General features: G+C 35.6%; 1 protein-coding gene across 12 annotated transcripts in view; it reads right to left on the bottom strand.

The window, feature by feature from the left end:
• Positions 1 to 1053: 1053 nt before the first annotated feature.
• The window catches only part of TMEM39A (transmembrane protein 39A), a 37426-nt gene continuing 19280 nt past the window's right edge, over positions 1054 to 19199 (bottom strand). For 4 of the 12 annotated variants that reach the window (XM_071214775.1, XM_071214776.1, XM_058295781.2 and 1 more), the window contains 6 exons: positions 17886 to 17969; positions 13834 to 13985; positions 7371 to 7719; positions 6411 to 6598; positions 4337 to 4457; positions 1054 to 1569 (listed from right to left, as the gene is read on the bottom strand). In XM_071214775.1, the coding sequence (XP_071070876.1) occupies positions 1336 to 1569; positions 4337 to 4457; positions 6411 to 6598; positions 7371 to 7719; positions 13834 to 13985; positions 17886 to 17969 (1128 nt within the window). In that variant the 3' untranslated portion in view covers positions 1054 to 1335. Of the gene's footprint in view, positions 1570 to 2836; positions 3056 to 4332; positions 4458 to 5333; positions 5553 to 6410; positions 6599 to 7370; positions 7720 to 13833; positions 13986 to 14089; positions 14186 to 17885; positions 17970 to 19199 lie in introns of those variants that run through there. The other 8 variants (XM_058295777.2, XM_071214774.1, XM_058295779.2 and 5 more) reach the window with 5 other exon arrangements.

Raw genomic sequence — 19199 nt, 5'->3', positions numbered from 1 at the left:
ATTTAAGGAAACCATGGCTAATTTAAACATAAATGTGGCCATCTTGGGTACTTACATACAAACCCACTCTTCACCATGCTGCCATTGCCGACAACCTGTTGGGAACTGCTCTGCAAGAACTGCTTTCAGAGCCAGTTTATAAACTACATGACTGGTATTTTTATTTCATATGCCACATCTTCTCTAACCCAAAACTTCAGTTTAAAAAACCATATGAAGCACAAAAAACATAAAGGGAAAATATTTCAGGCTCTCAGGACAAACCCTCAGAAGTTTTGATAACTAGTGGCAACATCAGTGGACTAAATATATCACCTCCCAAGAACACTGACTGAAGGTTCTGGGGTGTGAAATTAAAAATGCATATTTAGGGTACAGATGAAAGTCTCTGAAGACAAGTCAATAACTTCTACTTTACTTCCCCTCACATCTCCAAACATAACATCCTTATAGGTGGATTGTTGCTAGCCTGTACCCGAAACAGTTTGGCTTTGGATTAACCCATTCTTTTTGCTACTAGGTATCTTTAACCTGTCCATACTCCAGATGACATGGCATTTGCCGTCTGTTTTTCCACTGACCTGTCCATACACCATCTCCCTCATGAGTGTGAGCACTCTAAAGACTTTATGTCCTGAGAAGTATTATTTTGAAAGGCTAACAGTAAAAGGAAAATATTTGGAGCTAAAAGAGGTACAGAATAGGGAAAGTGACAGCAATATCCTGAGCCTCCATGAGATAGGTTATTCAAAAGTGTATTTAAATGTCATAGGGTAGCGCAGATGACCAGCTGAGTCCCTATCTCAGAAATGCTTTCTAAGAGGCAACAAGGAGAACCCAGGACTTTAATCCAGGCTTTCCCCAAGGTATATACAATAACTCTGTTAGCCAGCCGAAGAGAAAGAAAATGGGTGCTGGGCAGGCAGCTCCACTGACTCCCTTTCTTTAGCAATAAGGCCTGCTGAGAACTAACAAGGAAAACAGACACATAAAGGTACTGAGTCAAGTGATATATGAGATGTGTCCAAAAATGAACAAGTTATTCCAGAGCCATACAAACAAATCAATCTTTTTACTAGAGTGTCATACCTCTCATATATATATATATATATATATTCAATTTACTCATATATATATATATTCAAATTACTAACACATGAAAGATCACATCACCTTGTTTATGGATACATTTAATATCCCTTACCCTTCCCATCTTTCAGAACATAATAGTATACAAAATATAAAATATCTTAAATATTTATAAAAATTGCAAGAAAAAAATAGAACGTATGAAAATATTTTTATCTGAGTTCTCCCTCATTGTTGAGAGGCAGATTAGTTTGCCTTGAGTTCATAACTGTTGAGTGGGTAAGAATATGCCCTGTCTAATACTATTCTGTCCCGGAGGAGCTTAAATAAAACATAGTAGTTGCAGAAGAGGATGAGCGCCATGGAAAGCGTGTGGTTCCACTTTTCCGACCGCAGCAAGGAATAGAGCTGGTAGAAGACGACACTGCCCTCAATAAGGATAAGGAGATTTAACAGCCTTAATGGACGATGAAAAAGGAACTGTAAGGAAGTTAAAAAGCCAAGTATTATTTCATAGAAAGGCAAAGACTACAGTTATTCTTACATTTATTTCTCCAAAATAATTTCATATTTATAGGTGCTATATGCAGTAACAAATAAACCTACTTATTTTTTTTTAGATCAACTTACTGAATTATTAATTAGGCTATTTCTTGCTGTAGAGACCCAAAGCTTTCTCCTTTTTACTCAAAGAATAATGAAATAATTTTCTCTCAATGCCTATGAAACATGAAAAGGCATTATGCCCCAAAGAACTTTGCCTACAGGATTTCCCTTATATTACATTTTAGACATATATTTTTATCTGAGATAACCAAAAGTATATTTGTCTAAGGCAAGGGTTGAACAAGTGACCAAATAGGAAACAGTATAGGCTTTGCAGGTCAAGAGGCAAAAATTGAGGATATGATGTAAGCAGCTATATAACCATTTAAAACATAACTGTTTAAAAATGTAAAATCGGTCTTAGCTTGTGGGCTGTACAAAAACAGGTATTGGGGAGGGTGGGAGTAGGGTAATACAATTAATACAACAATTTCTTGACTTTTCCTTTTGCTTCAGTTAACTCACATGGTCACCAAAGCAAATCCTCTATACCATATATTAATACTTCTTGCTGTTAATTAATTAATCATTTACTTTTTTGGATACTGAGAAGTTAGGTACACAATGGACAAGAAGAAGAAAGGAAAAATAAAGTCAATTAGAATTTAGCTAAAATCTGGGCTTAATGATGTTTTCACTCCCACCAAACTCTTCATTCTAAGGGTTTAAATCCTGGTTTACTAATAAAAAGGCATGATAAATTGAAAGATATACGCTGTAGTTTGGACATTAACAATTCAGCCTAACCAGTCTAGTTCTAAATTACATGAAGACAAATTGAAGCGACAGTAGTATATCAGATCTGAAAGAACTAATTAATAGGGAATGTGGACCTCAGGGCTCAACCTAAGAATGAAGCCAAATTATAACAGCTCTGAAAGGTACCCAAGTTCCCAGGATCCTTCCTCTGGAGGAACAAAATGTTTAATTTGAATTTTATTACATGATATCCAGCAATATTATGTGTAAAACTGGCTTAGAATTAATGTTCTGAAAAAGACTCAAAGAGAATTTCAGATTCCATGGCAAGATCTATAATTAAATATGCCAATAAGCCATATACCAAATGAGTAAAAAGAAGAGGGCAGGCTTTTCATTCTAACAGATATAGGTAAAGGCATATTTTAAATCGAGTGCTCACAAACTTCAGAGTGTCTAAGAATCATCTCAAAAGCTTCAACTTCTCTGGGGTCCTCCAGAAATTCATGGAGTCACTGTTTAAAGAGTGAGACAGGTGATTCGTATGTTGGCTGGGCTAAAGGCCATGCTTTGAGAAGCACTGATTTAAGTATTTGGTCATGCAAAATCATTAAGTTAACTTGCCTAGTCCTTCCTCTATGAGTTCCACCCGATTCATCAGCTGTCTAAAAGCAGAAAAGTTGAATAAAATATTTGGTAATTGTAGATTTCAGGCTGACAGCGACAGTCAAAAGAAATCATTAATGGCCTATGGAATTCAGCTGGCTGAATAAAACATTCTATGCAGAAAGCACATGTTTCTGTAACCATGACTTAGGTCCACATTTTCATCTTAAAGTAATCTGATCTGGAGTCTGGGAGATGCTTGTACTTTCCTCAGTCCAGGGTCTTTCAGCCTCCCCAGGGTCCTCCCAACCTTACCTACCCCTGCCCTTCACCCACCATGGTATTCACAAGCATCCTGCCCTGACACAAGCTCCCAGTATCTAACTGAAAGGCCCCTTAGTAACAAACTCCTGCAGAACCACAAAGTCTATGTACTCTCACAAGCAATTGGGGAACTGGGGAACTGGGGAACTGGGATAGTGTTAGATATGTTGGAAGGAAGATAAAAAAGAGAAGGCATGGATAGAAAGATTCAAGTATCTTAAAAAAAAGAAGTTTTTTTTTTTTTTTTTAAAGGATATGATCTCCATTAATCCTAGAGAGAGAATTTCTGTACAATGGAAAGGTCAAATAGAACATAATCCAAGGTATAAATTCAAATGGGATAGAGGCTGGGTTTAATGGCTATCTGTTGTTGTTTTTTCCCTTTTTAACTTTTAAGACTTTTTTCCTTTTACTGCTAATAAAAATGCAAAAGGTAGCCTACAGATCATTGCATTTGTCTGACTTCCAAAGGGGAAGTCAAGGTATTTTAGGAAGAGAATAATACGAAAAATACCAAAATAAGTAAGTAAATAAATAAATAAAGCCATCACATTGTTACTATATTAAATACTGCTTAAAGATACACAAATAACAATATCTCTTAAGGATACCACTAAAACAAATTATTACAAATAAAAATTTTACAATGGTAAAATCAAGTCTAAATAATTGTGTACTTGTTTCAAGTAATGATAGATTCAACAAATTCCAATGTAATCAGAGAAAGCAGCCAAGCTCTTGAAGCTGGGATAATGGCATATGATCTTCAAACTGCTTTCAGAAAACATTTCCAAAGGACAGGGAATATTGCTATAGTAGTAGTAATAACTACCATGTGTTAATTTCCTAGTATGTGCTATATGCTATGCTAGGAGCTTATACTTATTTCTAATCCTCACAACATCCATTTTATAGATAAGGAAACTGAGGCACATAATATGAGCTGAAATATTGTAGAATGTCCTTCTAACACCCCTAAACTTATGTTTGAAAATAAATGAGCGATACTTGCATAAAAGCGGGCATGGGATACGTCTGAAGGCACTGCCACGTTGTAAGGCCCCATGGCTCTATATAAACATCGGCTATGTCGCACCAGCACGCCTTGAGGCCATATTGTATTTTCTGACCAACTAAGGGAGAGAGAAATGCAATATTATCGTATTAGCAATTACAGATAAGATAATGTCTGGCAAGGCAAGCTTTATTTCTATGGAAAGGATTCAGTATTCAAGGCTTTATGTGCCTGAATCTGAAAATGCAGTAATTTGCATGATCAAATTGGAAGGAATAAGAAAGGATTTACTGATATAACATCAATGCTATAGAGTAGAGGGAAGTAGCAAAAGTGGTATTAACTCAGTGTTGAAGGACTTAATTAAAAGGCTTAAGAAAATAAGCAGAAAAAAAATATGCAAGTATGGCACCAATAAGTCAGAAAATAGTGCATGAGTAGGTGGGCTGTCATCTCAATCCCAAGTGAACAGAGTCTACTGGTGGAAATGCTAGAGGGAACAAACAAGAAAAAGCTGATGGCAATATGAGTAGTGGAGAAATTAATGCTTGTCAAACTAGCATGACATTTACCACAAAGTTACATCCCCCCAAACAACAGAAAATCAGTTTTTTATTTATCACATACTTCAAATACCTGATGTGAGAAGCTATACAGTAGAACACAGACACACGAGGTTCTGACACACAGAATTTTCTTTATACTGCTTTCTTGGTTTATTTTTATAGAGGTTTCTTTAGGGAAAAGAAGTTAGGGATGAAGAAGCTTCATTTTTTCTGGTATCAATGTAATGGAGTTGGGGTGGGGAATAGGGATGTCCAGAGTAAGCTTTAAAAAAAAAATCTAAGTTAATTTACTTCTTCCTGATTTTAGAAAGGTTAGTTTTCTGGGATAAGAACTGGGACAGCATTTTAGATATGTTTTTAAAAAAAATTCTAGTACCCTGAAGCTTTCCCAGTTCAGAAAATGTTCCGCCGGTCTTGCTCACACTTACCAGCATTAAAGTGATGATACACCTCATGGCCATGTGCCATCAGTAGCCTGAAGATGTACAGTACTAGTACTGTGGATTGTATATTCAATTTTTATTGAAATTTGTCCTTTGCCCACAGTCAGGTTTCTTTTCAGCCTGGCCCAATCTCTTTCAGTTCCTGGGCTTGAAGGCCTGTGCTAATCTGTATCAGACATCAAGGCAGATAATTGAAGGGAGACTCTGAGGGGGAGAGGGGAAGGGAAGGTCACCTCAATCTGTCCGACTTAATTAAGAAAGAATTTCTAGGTGATGAAATTTGTGAAATGTTCAAATTACAAAAGGGAGGAAGATGAAGATGGTCCAGAACTGAAAGAAAGGTTATGATGAAGGGCATAGAAATGAAAGAAACGGAAGAATTCTAAAGTTAGACATTTTGGATCATAGGGACCATGCAGAGAAATGACTGATGAGGGGACATTGAGAGGAACACTTGGAGGAACTCACAGTCAGGGGCAATTTTTACTTAAATATGTGAGAAACAGAAAAATATTCAGTAGAAAGTTCAGGAAGAAAAGGAAAAATAGTAAAAAAAAAAAAAGTGCAGGCAAGGAAAATTACTGAAATGAATTGCATTTATTGGACAGGGAAGAGAGAAGCAAATTCCAACTGTCCAAGTACAAAATGATTAGTTAGCAACTATTTAGCTGTGGCAATGAAGATGAAAAGATGAATCTTAAAGTCCTCTAAAAACAATTTAAAATATATCATGACTTTTTGAATTTGGCTAAAGAGTTAAGACTGAAAGATTTAACTCAAAGATTTAGCTTGGGAGACAAATTACACACTCCACAGTGACTGGGCAGTTGCAGAGTAGGAGGGATTTAAAGTGGGGCTGGGGATGGTGGTGGAGATGAGTTAATGTCCTCTGTGTTCATTTTAGAGTGATGGCAAGCATCCATGTGGAAAAAAACTAAAAATTAAATGTTCAAAGCCAAGAACAAGAATGACATACAAAGCAAATAGACATACAAAGCAAACAAACACGATCAGCGGCATGTAAAAAATGTGTTACATGGTTTTACCCTCTAGCCTACTCACATGTGTTGTGGAACATTGTTGTAGGACCCATGTTCCAGCTTCTGCCACTTGCCGAGGTGAGTGGCTGATTTATGTAGCAAATCACAGTATTTGGACGGGAGCAGTTGTGTGGTAAGCATTACGAAAGCATTGATCCACACCATAATGAGATGCTCACATGACCAGCGCATGTCATAGTACTGGGTACTCTGGAAGAGATTAGGAGAGAGAGAGATGAACCACACATTGGCAAGCAGTGGAGGTAGGGACAGGCGCCCTGTAGACAAATGCCACACTGAGTCACACATGCACTGGTTGTCCTGCTATCTGTGCAGGAAGTTCAAGAGCAGAGTCCTCCAAAATCCTTCAGCCTGACTTTCTAGCTGTATAAGTTAGGGCTGGAAGGGAGAGGTAATTATATTTTAAGTGCTTCTTTTCTTGATGTGAGTGCTCTCTGGGAATGACCACTCCGGCTGCTGAAGTGCTTCTGAATGGGTGAAGGAAGAGCACTAAAATGTCCCAAAAGATTTCGTGCTCAAGTGATAACCAGAATCATTTTTCTTTTGTATTGAAGTAAATTGAAATTTAGAGAGAATGGTTAAATTTAAGGAAACTCTTGATAACTGTGTTAAGATCAACTACAAAAAGCTATGTTATTGACTCATTGGTCCTCTTAAGCTACTACATACTCATTCTATTATGTGTACAATTTTCATTCTCCCTAGGTTTAACAAAAATTTTTAAAAATTAAAAAAAAAAAGAAAAAAAGAAAAAATAAGGGACCACCACAGGTGCATCACATATATGGAAATACCTATCCGCCAACCAGGAGCGGTATTAGAGCACTCCAGATGCAGCCGAACTCCACCATCCAGGCTGCCAAAGGGGAGACAGAGAAAAGGGGGATTAAATAAGAAACACCCAATTTATGTAACTGACACACAAATCTAGGAAGCACATAAAGGCAAGACAACCATTTACCTTCACAAAACACAGGGGGAGAAATGCAACATAGTAGGCACTGAAGAGGGAGTTGAAGAGAACTTCCTTGATTCTGTGGTTGAAATCTGCTTTCAGACATTCTACTTCATTGCGTATGAGGTCTGGAGATAGGGGGCAGCTATGGGTGGGGAATGGTGTGGTATTATTAAACTGTTCTTTTAGAGACTCCAACAATATGGAGAGGAAGTCTTTGGATTTGGCCAGGCCACCCACAGTTGAGGCACTTTCCTCTACTGCCTGATGCTGAACCACATAGTTATAGTCTGTGAGAAGAAGATGAGCTCTACTATCCTGGTGGAAACAGCAGAGAGGAACATAAACACCAAACCTGTAAAAAAGATTAATATGAAAATGAGACCTCAGATGTCACTTAAGATCAAATCTTGTAAAGATGTCAATAAAATGTCATGAGTCACCAGAGTGAACATAACTCAAAGGGATATTTGCTGACGGTAAATTCATTATTTGGAAACGGCCTTAATTTCTTTCCACAAAAGCTACATACAATTTGTTATAGAGTAGGAAATGACAGAATATTACAATGACATAATGTGTAAAAATAGATTTTATACTTTTTTTTACATGTTGGCCTCATACGGTAGAGGTTGCTTTGTATCTTGCTGCTTTTTAAATATATATATATGCACACAATGAGCATCATGTCATTAAGTATTTTTCTGTAAAAATTTTTAAAGATGCTATAATATTCTCATATAGATATACCATAATTTAGCTATTTCTCTTTTGTTGGACACTTAGTCTGTTTCTTATTTTCTCTGCTTTAAATAGCAATGGGATAAGCATACTCCTGCACACATCTTTGTTCACATCTGGTAATTTTTGCATGGCCTGCCCCTCGCCTTGAATGTCTTTTTCTTAGTGAGGGTTCTTCTGCCTCCCCATTATATCGTCCCCCCATTCCTTCCCCCCACAGAGGTATGCTTAGTCTCCGTTTCCTGCTTATTTTTCTCCACAGAACTCACCACCCCAACCCTCACTACGTACCTCCCAGCCCTCTCCCCACTACAATTTAAGGTCTGTGAGGCAGAGATTTTAGTCTGCTTAATTCACTGCTGTATTTTTGGTGCCTAGGATAGTAGATAGAACATACTTGACACATATTTTTTAGACTTTTGATAACTTTTTGTTTAAGGGAAAAACTAAATATTTTTAAAAATTATTATTAGAGAAGCTGTAGATTTACAGAAAAGTCATGCCCAAATTACAGAGTTCCCATATACTACCCTATTATTAACATCACCTTAAGGTTCACCACTGTCTCTTTTTATACAGTTCTATAGACTTCCTTTTTGTAATTTTTATTTTAGTAACATATACACAACACCAAATTTTCCCTTTAACCACATTCAAATTTAAAAATTCCCTTTAGTGTCTTAAAATTTTCCTAAACACTTCCCCAAGTCCTCATTAAGTAACCTGTACATTGTGACGTAGGTATTACAGAGAAGATGGCTGCTCCACTGACATAAACTCTAATATGGAAAATAACAAAAAGATATTTTAAGGCCAGAGAAGGTTGCAAAAAGTTCAATATTGCTGAAACACAAACTATACATGTAGGAGTGAGGGTAAGAAGTTGGGGTTTGTGGCAGATTGTGACGATGGTCACAATTCTTTATCTGTTCTTTATTCTCACCCTCTGATATGTAACTGCTGAGCCTTTGCTCTGTCGGTGAAATGACCTGTCCGACCCCTCATATGAGGTTTGTTTTGGCCAATATGATGTTAGCAGACATGCTGCAATCAGAAGTACAAAAGAGGCTTGTAATGTTGGAACTTGCTCTCTTGCAGCTCTGGCATTTTCAGGTTACCATGTCAGGCTAGCCTGCTAGATGAGAGACACATGGAACAGTGCTGAGTTGTCCCAGTTGCCTAAAATGACAGCAAATCACAAGATATATAACCAAACCCAGGTAAGATAAAGTCTCCTACCTTCCACCTGACCCTGGACACATGCAAAATAAATAGGTACTTAATTTTTAAACTGAAGTTTAGATAAAAGTTATAAAACTTTAATAGGAAAGAAGGTAATCAAATTAAACCAAAATTTTGTTTATACTACATGCCTATTTCATTGTTTTATGGGGTGTAGTGAATCTTCAGAATAAGTAAGCTTCTTTAGATATCTAAACTAAAATGATCCCCCTCTCAATCTGAAGCAGAATGAGCATCACCACCCCCAAATCCTCAAAAGTGGGGATTGAACAAACATAAGGGGGGAATTTAACTATGGACCAAAGTAGACTTATTATTATTGTACTAACAGAAGAACTTGTACCACTGATATAAAGTGGTTAGCAGAGGCTCTGAGGGGAGGAAGAGGGAAGAACAGGTGGAACACAGGGCATTTTTAGGGCATTGGAATTCTTCTGCATGATACTGCAGTGATGGATACAGGCCCTTAAACATTTTGTCAAAACCTATAAAATTGTGTGGTGCAAAGTGTAAACCATAATGAAACTACAAACCATAGTTAGGAGAAATGCTTCAGTATTGTTCATCAACTTTAACAAATGTACAACACTAACGTAGAGGCTATTAATAGGGGTAAATGTGAGAAGGGGAGGGACGGGGTATATGGGACTCCCCTATATTTTCAATGTAACTTTTCTGTAATCTAAAATGTCTTTAAAAATAAAGTTAATAAAAAAAACAAAAACAAACTAAAATGAAAATAGTTGCTAACCATTTTGATGATAATTATCTTATATGTGCCCTGACTAGCCTTTTGAATCAGATATGGTTAACCTTCTAATTGATTCAACCAGCTATTATTTTGATAAATACAATAACAAAAATCACAATTTGTTTTCAACTCAGCTGAAATATTAATATAGAAATATAGAAATAACTGATGTAAAAATATACCTTATAAGAATTCTGAGTATAAAAAGTGATGCTTATAACACAGAAAATTCACTTTGTAGGAAAAAAGTAATATTAATTATTTCAGTTGGTGAGTACCTTAAAAAATTGTTTAAATTGACAATATAATCAGACCTACCATAGTATAACCAATAGACTCTTTCTGTCATTCTTGCCTGTACAATCCTTGATCATGCCTTAATTTTATACTACATGACTACTCATATAAATTCAAGCTTACATTAAGTACCATAAATGGTAAAAAGGAGTTGTTTTCAAACTTGAATGCACATTACAATCACCTGAAGGGCTTAATAAAATACAGATTTCTGATTCAGTAGGTCTGGGGTAGATTCTGAGAACTTCTATTTCCAACAAGTTTCCTGATGAGGCTGATGCTGCTGTTCTAGGAACCACACTTACAGAACTACAGATTACAGAATAATGGTTTAGACAAGGGCTCTGGAATCAGAAGGACCTGAGTCTTTCTCACTTACTAAATGTCTGGCAATGGGAAGTTTCTTAATCTCTTAACCTATTTTTGCTACATCTCAACCTGCTAATTGTTCACCAAAAGCCACACTATTCGCCTACTCTTCAATAGCAACAGATTTTTTAGTTGGGCACATGGTTGCCCAACTAAAGACTTAATTTCCCAGCTTCTCTTATGGCTACATATGACTTTTTCCCCTTTTGTTAGAAGTTGTGGGTTTATAAGACAATTGCATAAAATTCAGGATTCCTATATGCCACCCAATTATTTATACCTTGTACTGGTGTGGAACATTTTACAATTGATGACAGCACTTTTTAATAATTTTACTATTAATACTAACAATGGCCTGGGTTCACTGTGTAGTGGAGCTCCATGGATTTTTTTTAAGTTTCATGCTGTTACCATACACACAATCTAACATTTCCTTTTAAAATCACATTCAGATATATATTTCAGTGCTGTTATATTCACAATGCTGTGCTACCACCACCACCATCCAATACCAAAATATTTCTATCATTCCAAATAGCAGCCCTGTACATTTTAATTGTAAGCTTTGACTTCCTATTTCCTATCCCCACTCCATCCCCTGGTAACCTATATTTTAGGTTCTGACTCTGTGAGTTTGCTTACTATGATTGTTTCAAATCAGTGAGATCATGCAATATTTGTCCTTTTGTGTCTGGTTTATTTCACTCAAATGATGTCTTCAAAGTTCATCCACGTTGTCACACGTAGTAGGACATCATTCCTTTTTTATGGCTAAATGATATTTCATTGTATGTATATATCACATTTTATTTATCCATTAACTGGTTGCTAAAGACACTTGGGTTGCTTCTATTTTTTTGCAATTGTGAATATAGACACTATGAGCATCAGTGTACAAATATCTGTTCGAGTCTCTGCTTTTTCTTTGGGTATATACCTAGTAGTAGGATTGCTGGGTCATATGGTAATCTTATATTTAGCTTTCTGAAGAACTGCCAAACTGTCTTCCACAGCAGCTGCACCAGTTTACATTGCCACCAGCAATGACTGAGTGTCTCTATTTCTCTGCATCCTCTCCAACCCTTGTTATTTTCTGGTTTGTGGTGTTTTTTGTTTTTTTTTAAAATAGCAGTCGTTCTAATGGGTGAGAAATGGAATCTCATTGTGGTTTTGACTTGCATTTCTCTGGTAGCTCATGATATTGAGCATCTTTTCATGTGCTACATATGGCTTTTAAATTAAGTTCTGGTTGATGGGAAGTGGGATGAAGTGATAAGTGCAACTTCTGGGTCATTCTCTCCCCCTCCCAATCTATCCTGCTAGAAAGGGTGGAACACAAAGAGAGGAACCTACATCCCTGACATTGTGGAGCTGCCAGAAATGCTCAAGATGACTTACGCTCACACTGTGCATGAGAGAGGAATAAACTTCTAATCTTTTAATGCCACCATTATTTTGGACCTCTCTTGTACTACCTCCTGGATAACTGTGATGATTTAGTGAGGCGACGTTTATAAGCACTTAGCACATAAAAAATTAGTAAATGGTAGCTTTCTATTAACATTCCATGAAGAAAGTATTAGCCAAATGTATACAAGTTAAACTATTCAAAGAAGTTTGTTTAATAAACCAATATGTACAATGAGATACCACTACATACCCACCAGAGCAGTTAAAAAAAAAAAAAAAAAGACATGGGGAACATCAAATGCTGGCAAAGATGCAAAGATGTGGAGCAACCAGAACTCTCACAAAATTGGTTGGAGGATAAAATGGTACAATCTCTTTAAAAGAATCGGATAAATTATTATTAAACTAAGTACACTCCTACTCTATGACCTAGCAATTCCACTACTAAATGTTTACCCAAGAGAATAAAAACATATCACAAGAAAGACTTGTACAAAAATATTCACAAAAGATTTATTTCTAATAGCCAATAACTAGAAACAGTTTAAGTGCCCATAAGCAGAATAAACAAACTGTGGTATGGAATAATACTGAAACTACATGGATGAATCTTAAAAGCATTAAGCTGAGTAAAAGAAGCCTTACAAAAAGTGTATATACTGTATGATTCCATTTATGTGAAGTTCTAGAACTGGCAAACTAATCCATGGTGGAAAAAAATCATAGTGTTTGCTTTCGGAGGCTGTGCGATGTGGGGTTTAGAAAATGGCACCTAGGAACCTTCTGAGGTAATGGTAATGTTCTCCATTTTGACAGGAATCTGACTTACACAGGTCTATGCATTTACACAGGTCTATGTATTTATCAGACCTCAGTGAATACACTCAAGACAGATGAATTTTATTGTAAATTTTATGTTGAAAGAAAAAACTGTAAACAAATATTGAAATCTAGTTAATGACATGCAAATGCTGAAGTATTTAGGGGGAAGTAAATTAAGGACTGCAATTTAATTTTGAAATGCACCAAAAATAAGATGGACTGATGGATGCCAAAAGGAATGGATGGACAGATGGAAAGACATGAGTTAAGAATTTATAGTAAAATATTAATGGGTAGAATCTAGGTGGTGGTTACACACGTGTTCAATGTAAAATTCTTTCAACCTTGTTGTGTGTTTTACATCTTTCATAAGATGTTACCTCCTCCGTCAAAAAACAAGTCTACAGGGCTTAAGTATAACATAATTCTCTGTGAGAGCCCAAACAATCGAAGTGATTTGACCAAGAGGATAAAAGTGGTTAAGCCAATCCATTCAGCTAAAATTAACCATTTATCCCAATAGGGTCCTTTATTTGGCAAGCAGAGCTGATTAAAATGCTCTCCATTCGAAAGTTGCCATACATTCCAGTTTTTGTGGGACAATCCTGGTCTATGCTTCTGGTCTGGTTGTCCCATTCAAGTATGCTAAATTGGATTAAAAGTATTCCTGGTTAGAAAATAAATTATATGGTGACCTTATCCACTGATTTTTCAATTTTCTAAACTTTCAGTTTTATGTCTGAAGAATTTCATTTTCTCCTCTTTTATACTACCTCTTACATGACCCAAATATTTTCTTAAAATTTACTAATAAAATGGTAAAACAGGAGTACTCACGGGTAGCCAAGGAAAAGGAGATTGAGGACTGAATGGCTTCGGAAGAGAATGAAGAGGGTCCAAAGCACCCATCCACACAAAGTGAGCAGCATTAAGCAAGCTGATATCAGAACCATGTAGTGAATCATAGATGCTGCACCCGCCTTAGTGGCCTGAAAGTTTGGAAGCCCAAAAGTAACATTTTATAAATGATCTTATTCAAAAGTAATGCGACTCAAGTAAGAACTTAGTAGGTTTAGTAGAAGCTAAACTGTACCTTAAAAAATGAAGGAAAGATGGGGAGCAGATGTAGCTCAGTGATTGAGCGCCTGCTTCCCATGTACGAGGTTCTGGGTTCAATCCCCGGTACCTCCTAAAAAAAAAAAAAGAAGGACAGAAAAAAGAAGACAATGCCCATCACACCTCATCTTCCTCCTTTCTGGAGATCAGACTTCCCCAGGTAGTTGTTTCCTCCTTATATTCCCAGAGCACCTCACACAGACCTCAAGTTTGTACCATCTAATTATTTACACTGGGGCTCCTCAAAGTATGTCCCTAGAACAGAATCACCTGGGCTGCTCATTGAACATGCAAATTCCTAATTACTTCTCTCCCCAGATGTATAAGGAATCAAAATTTTGAGTCAAGGAACCTATATTTTAACAACTCACAAGGCAATTTTTATGTACACAAAGATGGAGAACTACTAATTTACCTATCTTACACCCTACTAGACTCTAATGCCCTCAATAGCAACGACCTTTGTTTTTCTTTGAATCCTCAACCTTTATCTATTTGCTGAAATGTTTAATACATTAGTGAAGTTTCAAAAATTAATCAGATCTTCTTTGACAAATCCTTATATAAATAAAAATTTCTTTAACTTTTGCAAATATGGAAATAATGCATAAACACTTCTAAGTCTTTTTATCACAGCTGTTCAAATATTCTTTAGTCCCCAAATTTTTTACTAAATTCAGTAAGAAAACATATTTGTCTAAACATGAAGTTATGCAATGCCATTTTCTTTCCATATGAATTGGTGGAGAAAATAAGTAAAATGCAGGGGAAAATGGCAGGTCTCTATAACCTCTAAAACAATAGTGTTAGAACCCAGAAAGGTAAAAAAGTACATGGGAGTGTTGTTGGGGGGGGAGAGGAGGGGTGGGGGGGGGTGGGGTTGAATGGGACCTCACATATATATTTTTAATGTAATATTATTACAAAGTCAATTAAAAAAAATAAAAAATAAAAAAAAAATAAAAAAAAAAAAAGTACATGGGAAGGAATAAAGAGCTTTTTATAATAAAATGTACTATTTTTCTATTTAGGAATTTAAAAAAGAGAGCTGCTTCAGGTTAGTGAAAGAGTAGCTGAATTATTTTTGGCCTTGTGGAGCAAATATAGAAATAGAGCTGCTCTGGAGGTGAAAAAAGAGTCTATTGTATCAATGTTAAATTTCCTGAACTTTATAACTACACTTATGATGATTATACAAGTGAATATCCTTGTTCATAGGAAATGTACATGGAAGTACTGTAAGCTTTTTATCAATGTGAAATTTCTTGAACTTGATAACTACACTTATGATGATTACACAAGTGAATATCCTTATTCATAGGAAATGTACATGGAAGTATTGTAAGCTTTTCATCAATGTTAAATTTCTTGAACTTGATAACTAAACTTATGATGATTACATAAGTGAATATCCTTGCTCGTAGGAAATGTACATGGAAGAGTCTATTCAGACAGGGATTCCTTTAAATTAGAGAGGGATTTCTAAATTAATTATCTCCAGCCTTTCTATAAAAAAGACAGTTCTTTCTCAGGGTTATATAACCCAAAAAAAAAAAAAAAGTGGCAAACATTTTAATGAGAAGAAGGAAAGGGAAGGAAAGAGAAGGGAAGGAAAGGGAAGGAAAGAGGACTTACCTATCTATTTACCTAGATTCTTACCCATCTAAATTAGATATTTTAGGAAGAGAATCACAATACAGGTTTTATTTTTATTTTACTTATTTTTTTAAGGAGGTACTGGAGATTGAACCCAGGACCTCGTACATGGGAAGCAGGTTCTCAACCACTGGGCTACATCCAGTCCCCAATGGGAGCTGGTTTTTTTCGTTTGTTTTGTTTTTTAGGAGGTACTGGGAATTGAAACGGGGACCTTGTATGTGGGAAGATGGTGCTCAATCACTTAGCTACATCAGCTTCCCTGAGTTGGTTTCTTCGTTTGTTTTTGTTTTTAGCAGGTACTGAGGATCAAACCTTGGTTCTCATATGTGGGAAGCAAGCACTCAACTGCTTGAGCTACATCTGCTCCCCTCCCCTACAGCTTTTATTTTTAATTTCTGAATAAGTAATATATTCATGTGGTTCAAAATATAAAATATATGCGAGTTTATAGTGAAAAGTTTCCTTCCTGCTGGGTCTGTCTTCTAGCCATCAACTAGGCAACCTGTTATGTTTGTATAGCCTTCTAGAGATAATTTATTCCTATAAGCAAATATATTTCATTCCTTTCATCTGCCTTATATTAAACTGTTCTGTATCTTCCTTTTTTTACTTAATGTTTTGGAGTTCAATACATAAAGAATTTTTTCATCTTTCAAAGACTATGCTATTCCATGACATAAATGTGCAAGCATTACCTTACTGATTGGCATGAAGGTACAGGTTTATGTTTCTGACTAGAAATCTGTTTAAATTTAGCTTAAGTATTCTGTTCTCAGTAATTATTACAGGATTCTTTAGAAGACAGCTAATATAATGTCCAACTAAGGCCATGTAAAAGCTGCAAAACTGTTGTTAGGGCATTAGTAAAAGAAAAACTAAGGCACCTGCTCAAGTTAGTCCATGCGGCTCCAAAGTAAAAGCTATAGTTCTGAAGGGCTTTACATACTAGTGGACATACTAACTGAACATAAAACAAGTGCCATTTCTAAGTAACTGAAAGGATGACACAAAATCACTCCATGACTTGGTTAACAGAGGTAAGCATGAAACTGTACTGAATTCCTAACAAAAGAACATAGTTTCTCAATATATCCAAAAATAAACACCTATCTTTATTACCTAAACAACCTGAGAGAAAAGGTTATAGGCAGCCAACCCCATGTGAAAAACACATAATCCTTCTACCAATGTTTTTCAGCTAATTTCAAATGGCCTTCAGATCAAGGTTTCATATCTCCAAATCCTCTGTACTTATACAGAAATAAGTTTCCTGAAAATTAGAGCACATACACAAAGACTTTCCATATATGTTTTAGAAAAAAAAAATTGACTCTCAGTTATCTGTGGTTATAGTAACAATATTTATTTACAATTTCTCACTGAATTATGAACCCCAAGATTAAAGTTATTAGTTACTTTAGCCAAGTTAACTTTTTTTGTTTTGTTTTTGGAATCATGGGTTACAACAAAGTCTTAAGAAAGTACACAGCCTTCACTCACTGAGGTTTACAAATACATGAACAATGATACCAATAGCCAACTCTATCAACAACTTTTAGTAAAAAAAGATAATTTTAATGTCCCAATTCTTTCCTCCTTTGCCCACTAAACATAGATTGTAATCTTCAGCTTAATCCTATGCCAATTTTGAAGTTTCCTTTTTAAAATTCCAAAGTTTTAATAAACTCAAATGCTTCTTGCTATCAGACCCCACAAATGACTTAAAAATAACTTCAACTGAATGTCATTTGAAAGAAAGTTTTAGATACACATGTATGTGTAAAAACAATTCTTCATATTAATAGTTACTTGAAATTCATTCTATTTTTTACTCTATTAAAATTAAAAAGATTGTACTGAAGAAATCGAAAGCTGAAAATAAAGCTTTACTGGACAAATGAGATCTCTAACAGTTCTCCTGACATATTTCACATTAAACATATGGCAGGAAAACCTTTTTAAAAAAAAAAAAAAATTAGCACAGCTCATGTGGGAGTAAATAAGTTAATTAATCATTATATTTAAGTACTATCTGGATATTTCATATTTTCAATCTCAAACCATTCTAGTAAGTAACTCTGGCTAGTGATAGAATACAGTAACTGAGCTGTTACCTCTAAGATGAGGGCCCATACAAGCCTCCTTGCAAGCATCACTGTGATGAATGCTGCCAGGTGATAATCAATGAGATGAAAATTCTGTAAGAAAAACAAATAACTACATCAGAAAGAAATACAGTGTGTTTCCAATTAGAACTATTACATGAAAAGGTTTATCCCCTAAAAAGATCCTCTTCAGATCATCTAATACTCATGGACCATGGGAATTGGAGAGATCTTGAAGAGACTACCTATCTGCTACTTCTCCTTTCATGACAAATTGCTTCAACTTTCTGTAACACTATTTTTAACTATCGGAATATATTCTCCTTTTTTTGAAAGTTTATTGTAATAAAGGGTAGAGACTATAGCTGTGGGTTAACAAGTCATAATCTATAGAATTATGGCAAGAATAATCAATCTAAATGCCATATTTATGAGTGTCAAATTTAGTAGAACAGTTGGACTTTCCCATCTAGTTACTGCTTTTGGTTTCTTTTTATACAAGTTTATGTTAATCTAATCAGACACCTGCTAATCTAAACCCTTTACTAGTTGCTAGGAAATGAAATGCCATTTTATTTTTGTCTTTCTCCCTAACTTGACTTAGAAACATATCTTATATTTGATCTCTTTTATAAAATGATAGCATTACCTGGATGCTGTCTATGGTTCCTTCTAGTTCTAAGTCTGAATATATAACTGCAATAATAAAAATGAAAAGTCTTTAGCAGCAATATCCCAGGAACCAATAAAATTGGGATGTACTTTCATTTTGAAGGTCAGAAGATCTATAAATTTCCATAGTCTTCCTTCCAGAATGAAAAGTTGAGTTTCTCAATTAATTCATTAAATAAATATTTATAGAGTACCTAGTATCAAGTAGTCTGATACTGAAAATAAAGTACTAAAGACAAACAAGGTTCCTACTCTCATGGATCTTGCTTTCTACTTACTAGTTGCCTCTTCTGCCATCATGGTAAAATATAACTAGGCACTAACTCCTGGCTAACTAACGGTTCATTTCCCAGCCTCCCTTGTAAAAAATACTTCTAGCCAAGGGATGTGAGGGGAAGAGATGTGTGTAACTTCCAGGCCATATCCTTTAAGAAGAGCTGCCTTTTTCTCCTTTCTTCTTTCTGCTAATCAGATGTAAATGACTAGAGTTGGAGCTACCCTGGACCATGGTTTAAAAGAAACACGTTGGGAATGACAAAACAACATTCTGGCCTCATATCACCCACCCAACTTTTATTTAAAATGGAAATAAACTTCTATTCTGTTTTAGTCACCCTGATATAGCAACACCCAAATCTTTAATAAATTTGT

The sequence above is a fragment of the Dasypus novemcinctus genome, chromosome 4 (assembly GCF_030445035.2).
Source record: "Dasypus novemcinctus isolate mDasNov1 chromosome 4, mDasNov1.1.hap2, whole genome shotgun sequence".
Classification (NCBI taxonomy): domain Eukaryota; kingdom Metazoa; phylum Chordata; class Mammalia; order Cingulata; family Dasypodidae; genus Dasypus; species Dasypus novemcinctus.
This window is presented reverse-complemented; position numbering and strand designations above follow the sequence as displayed.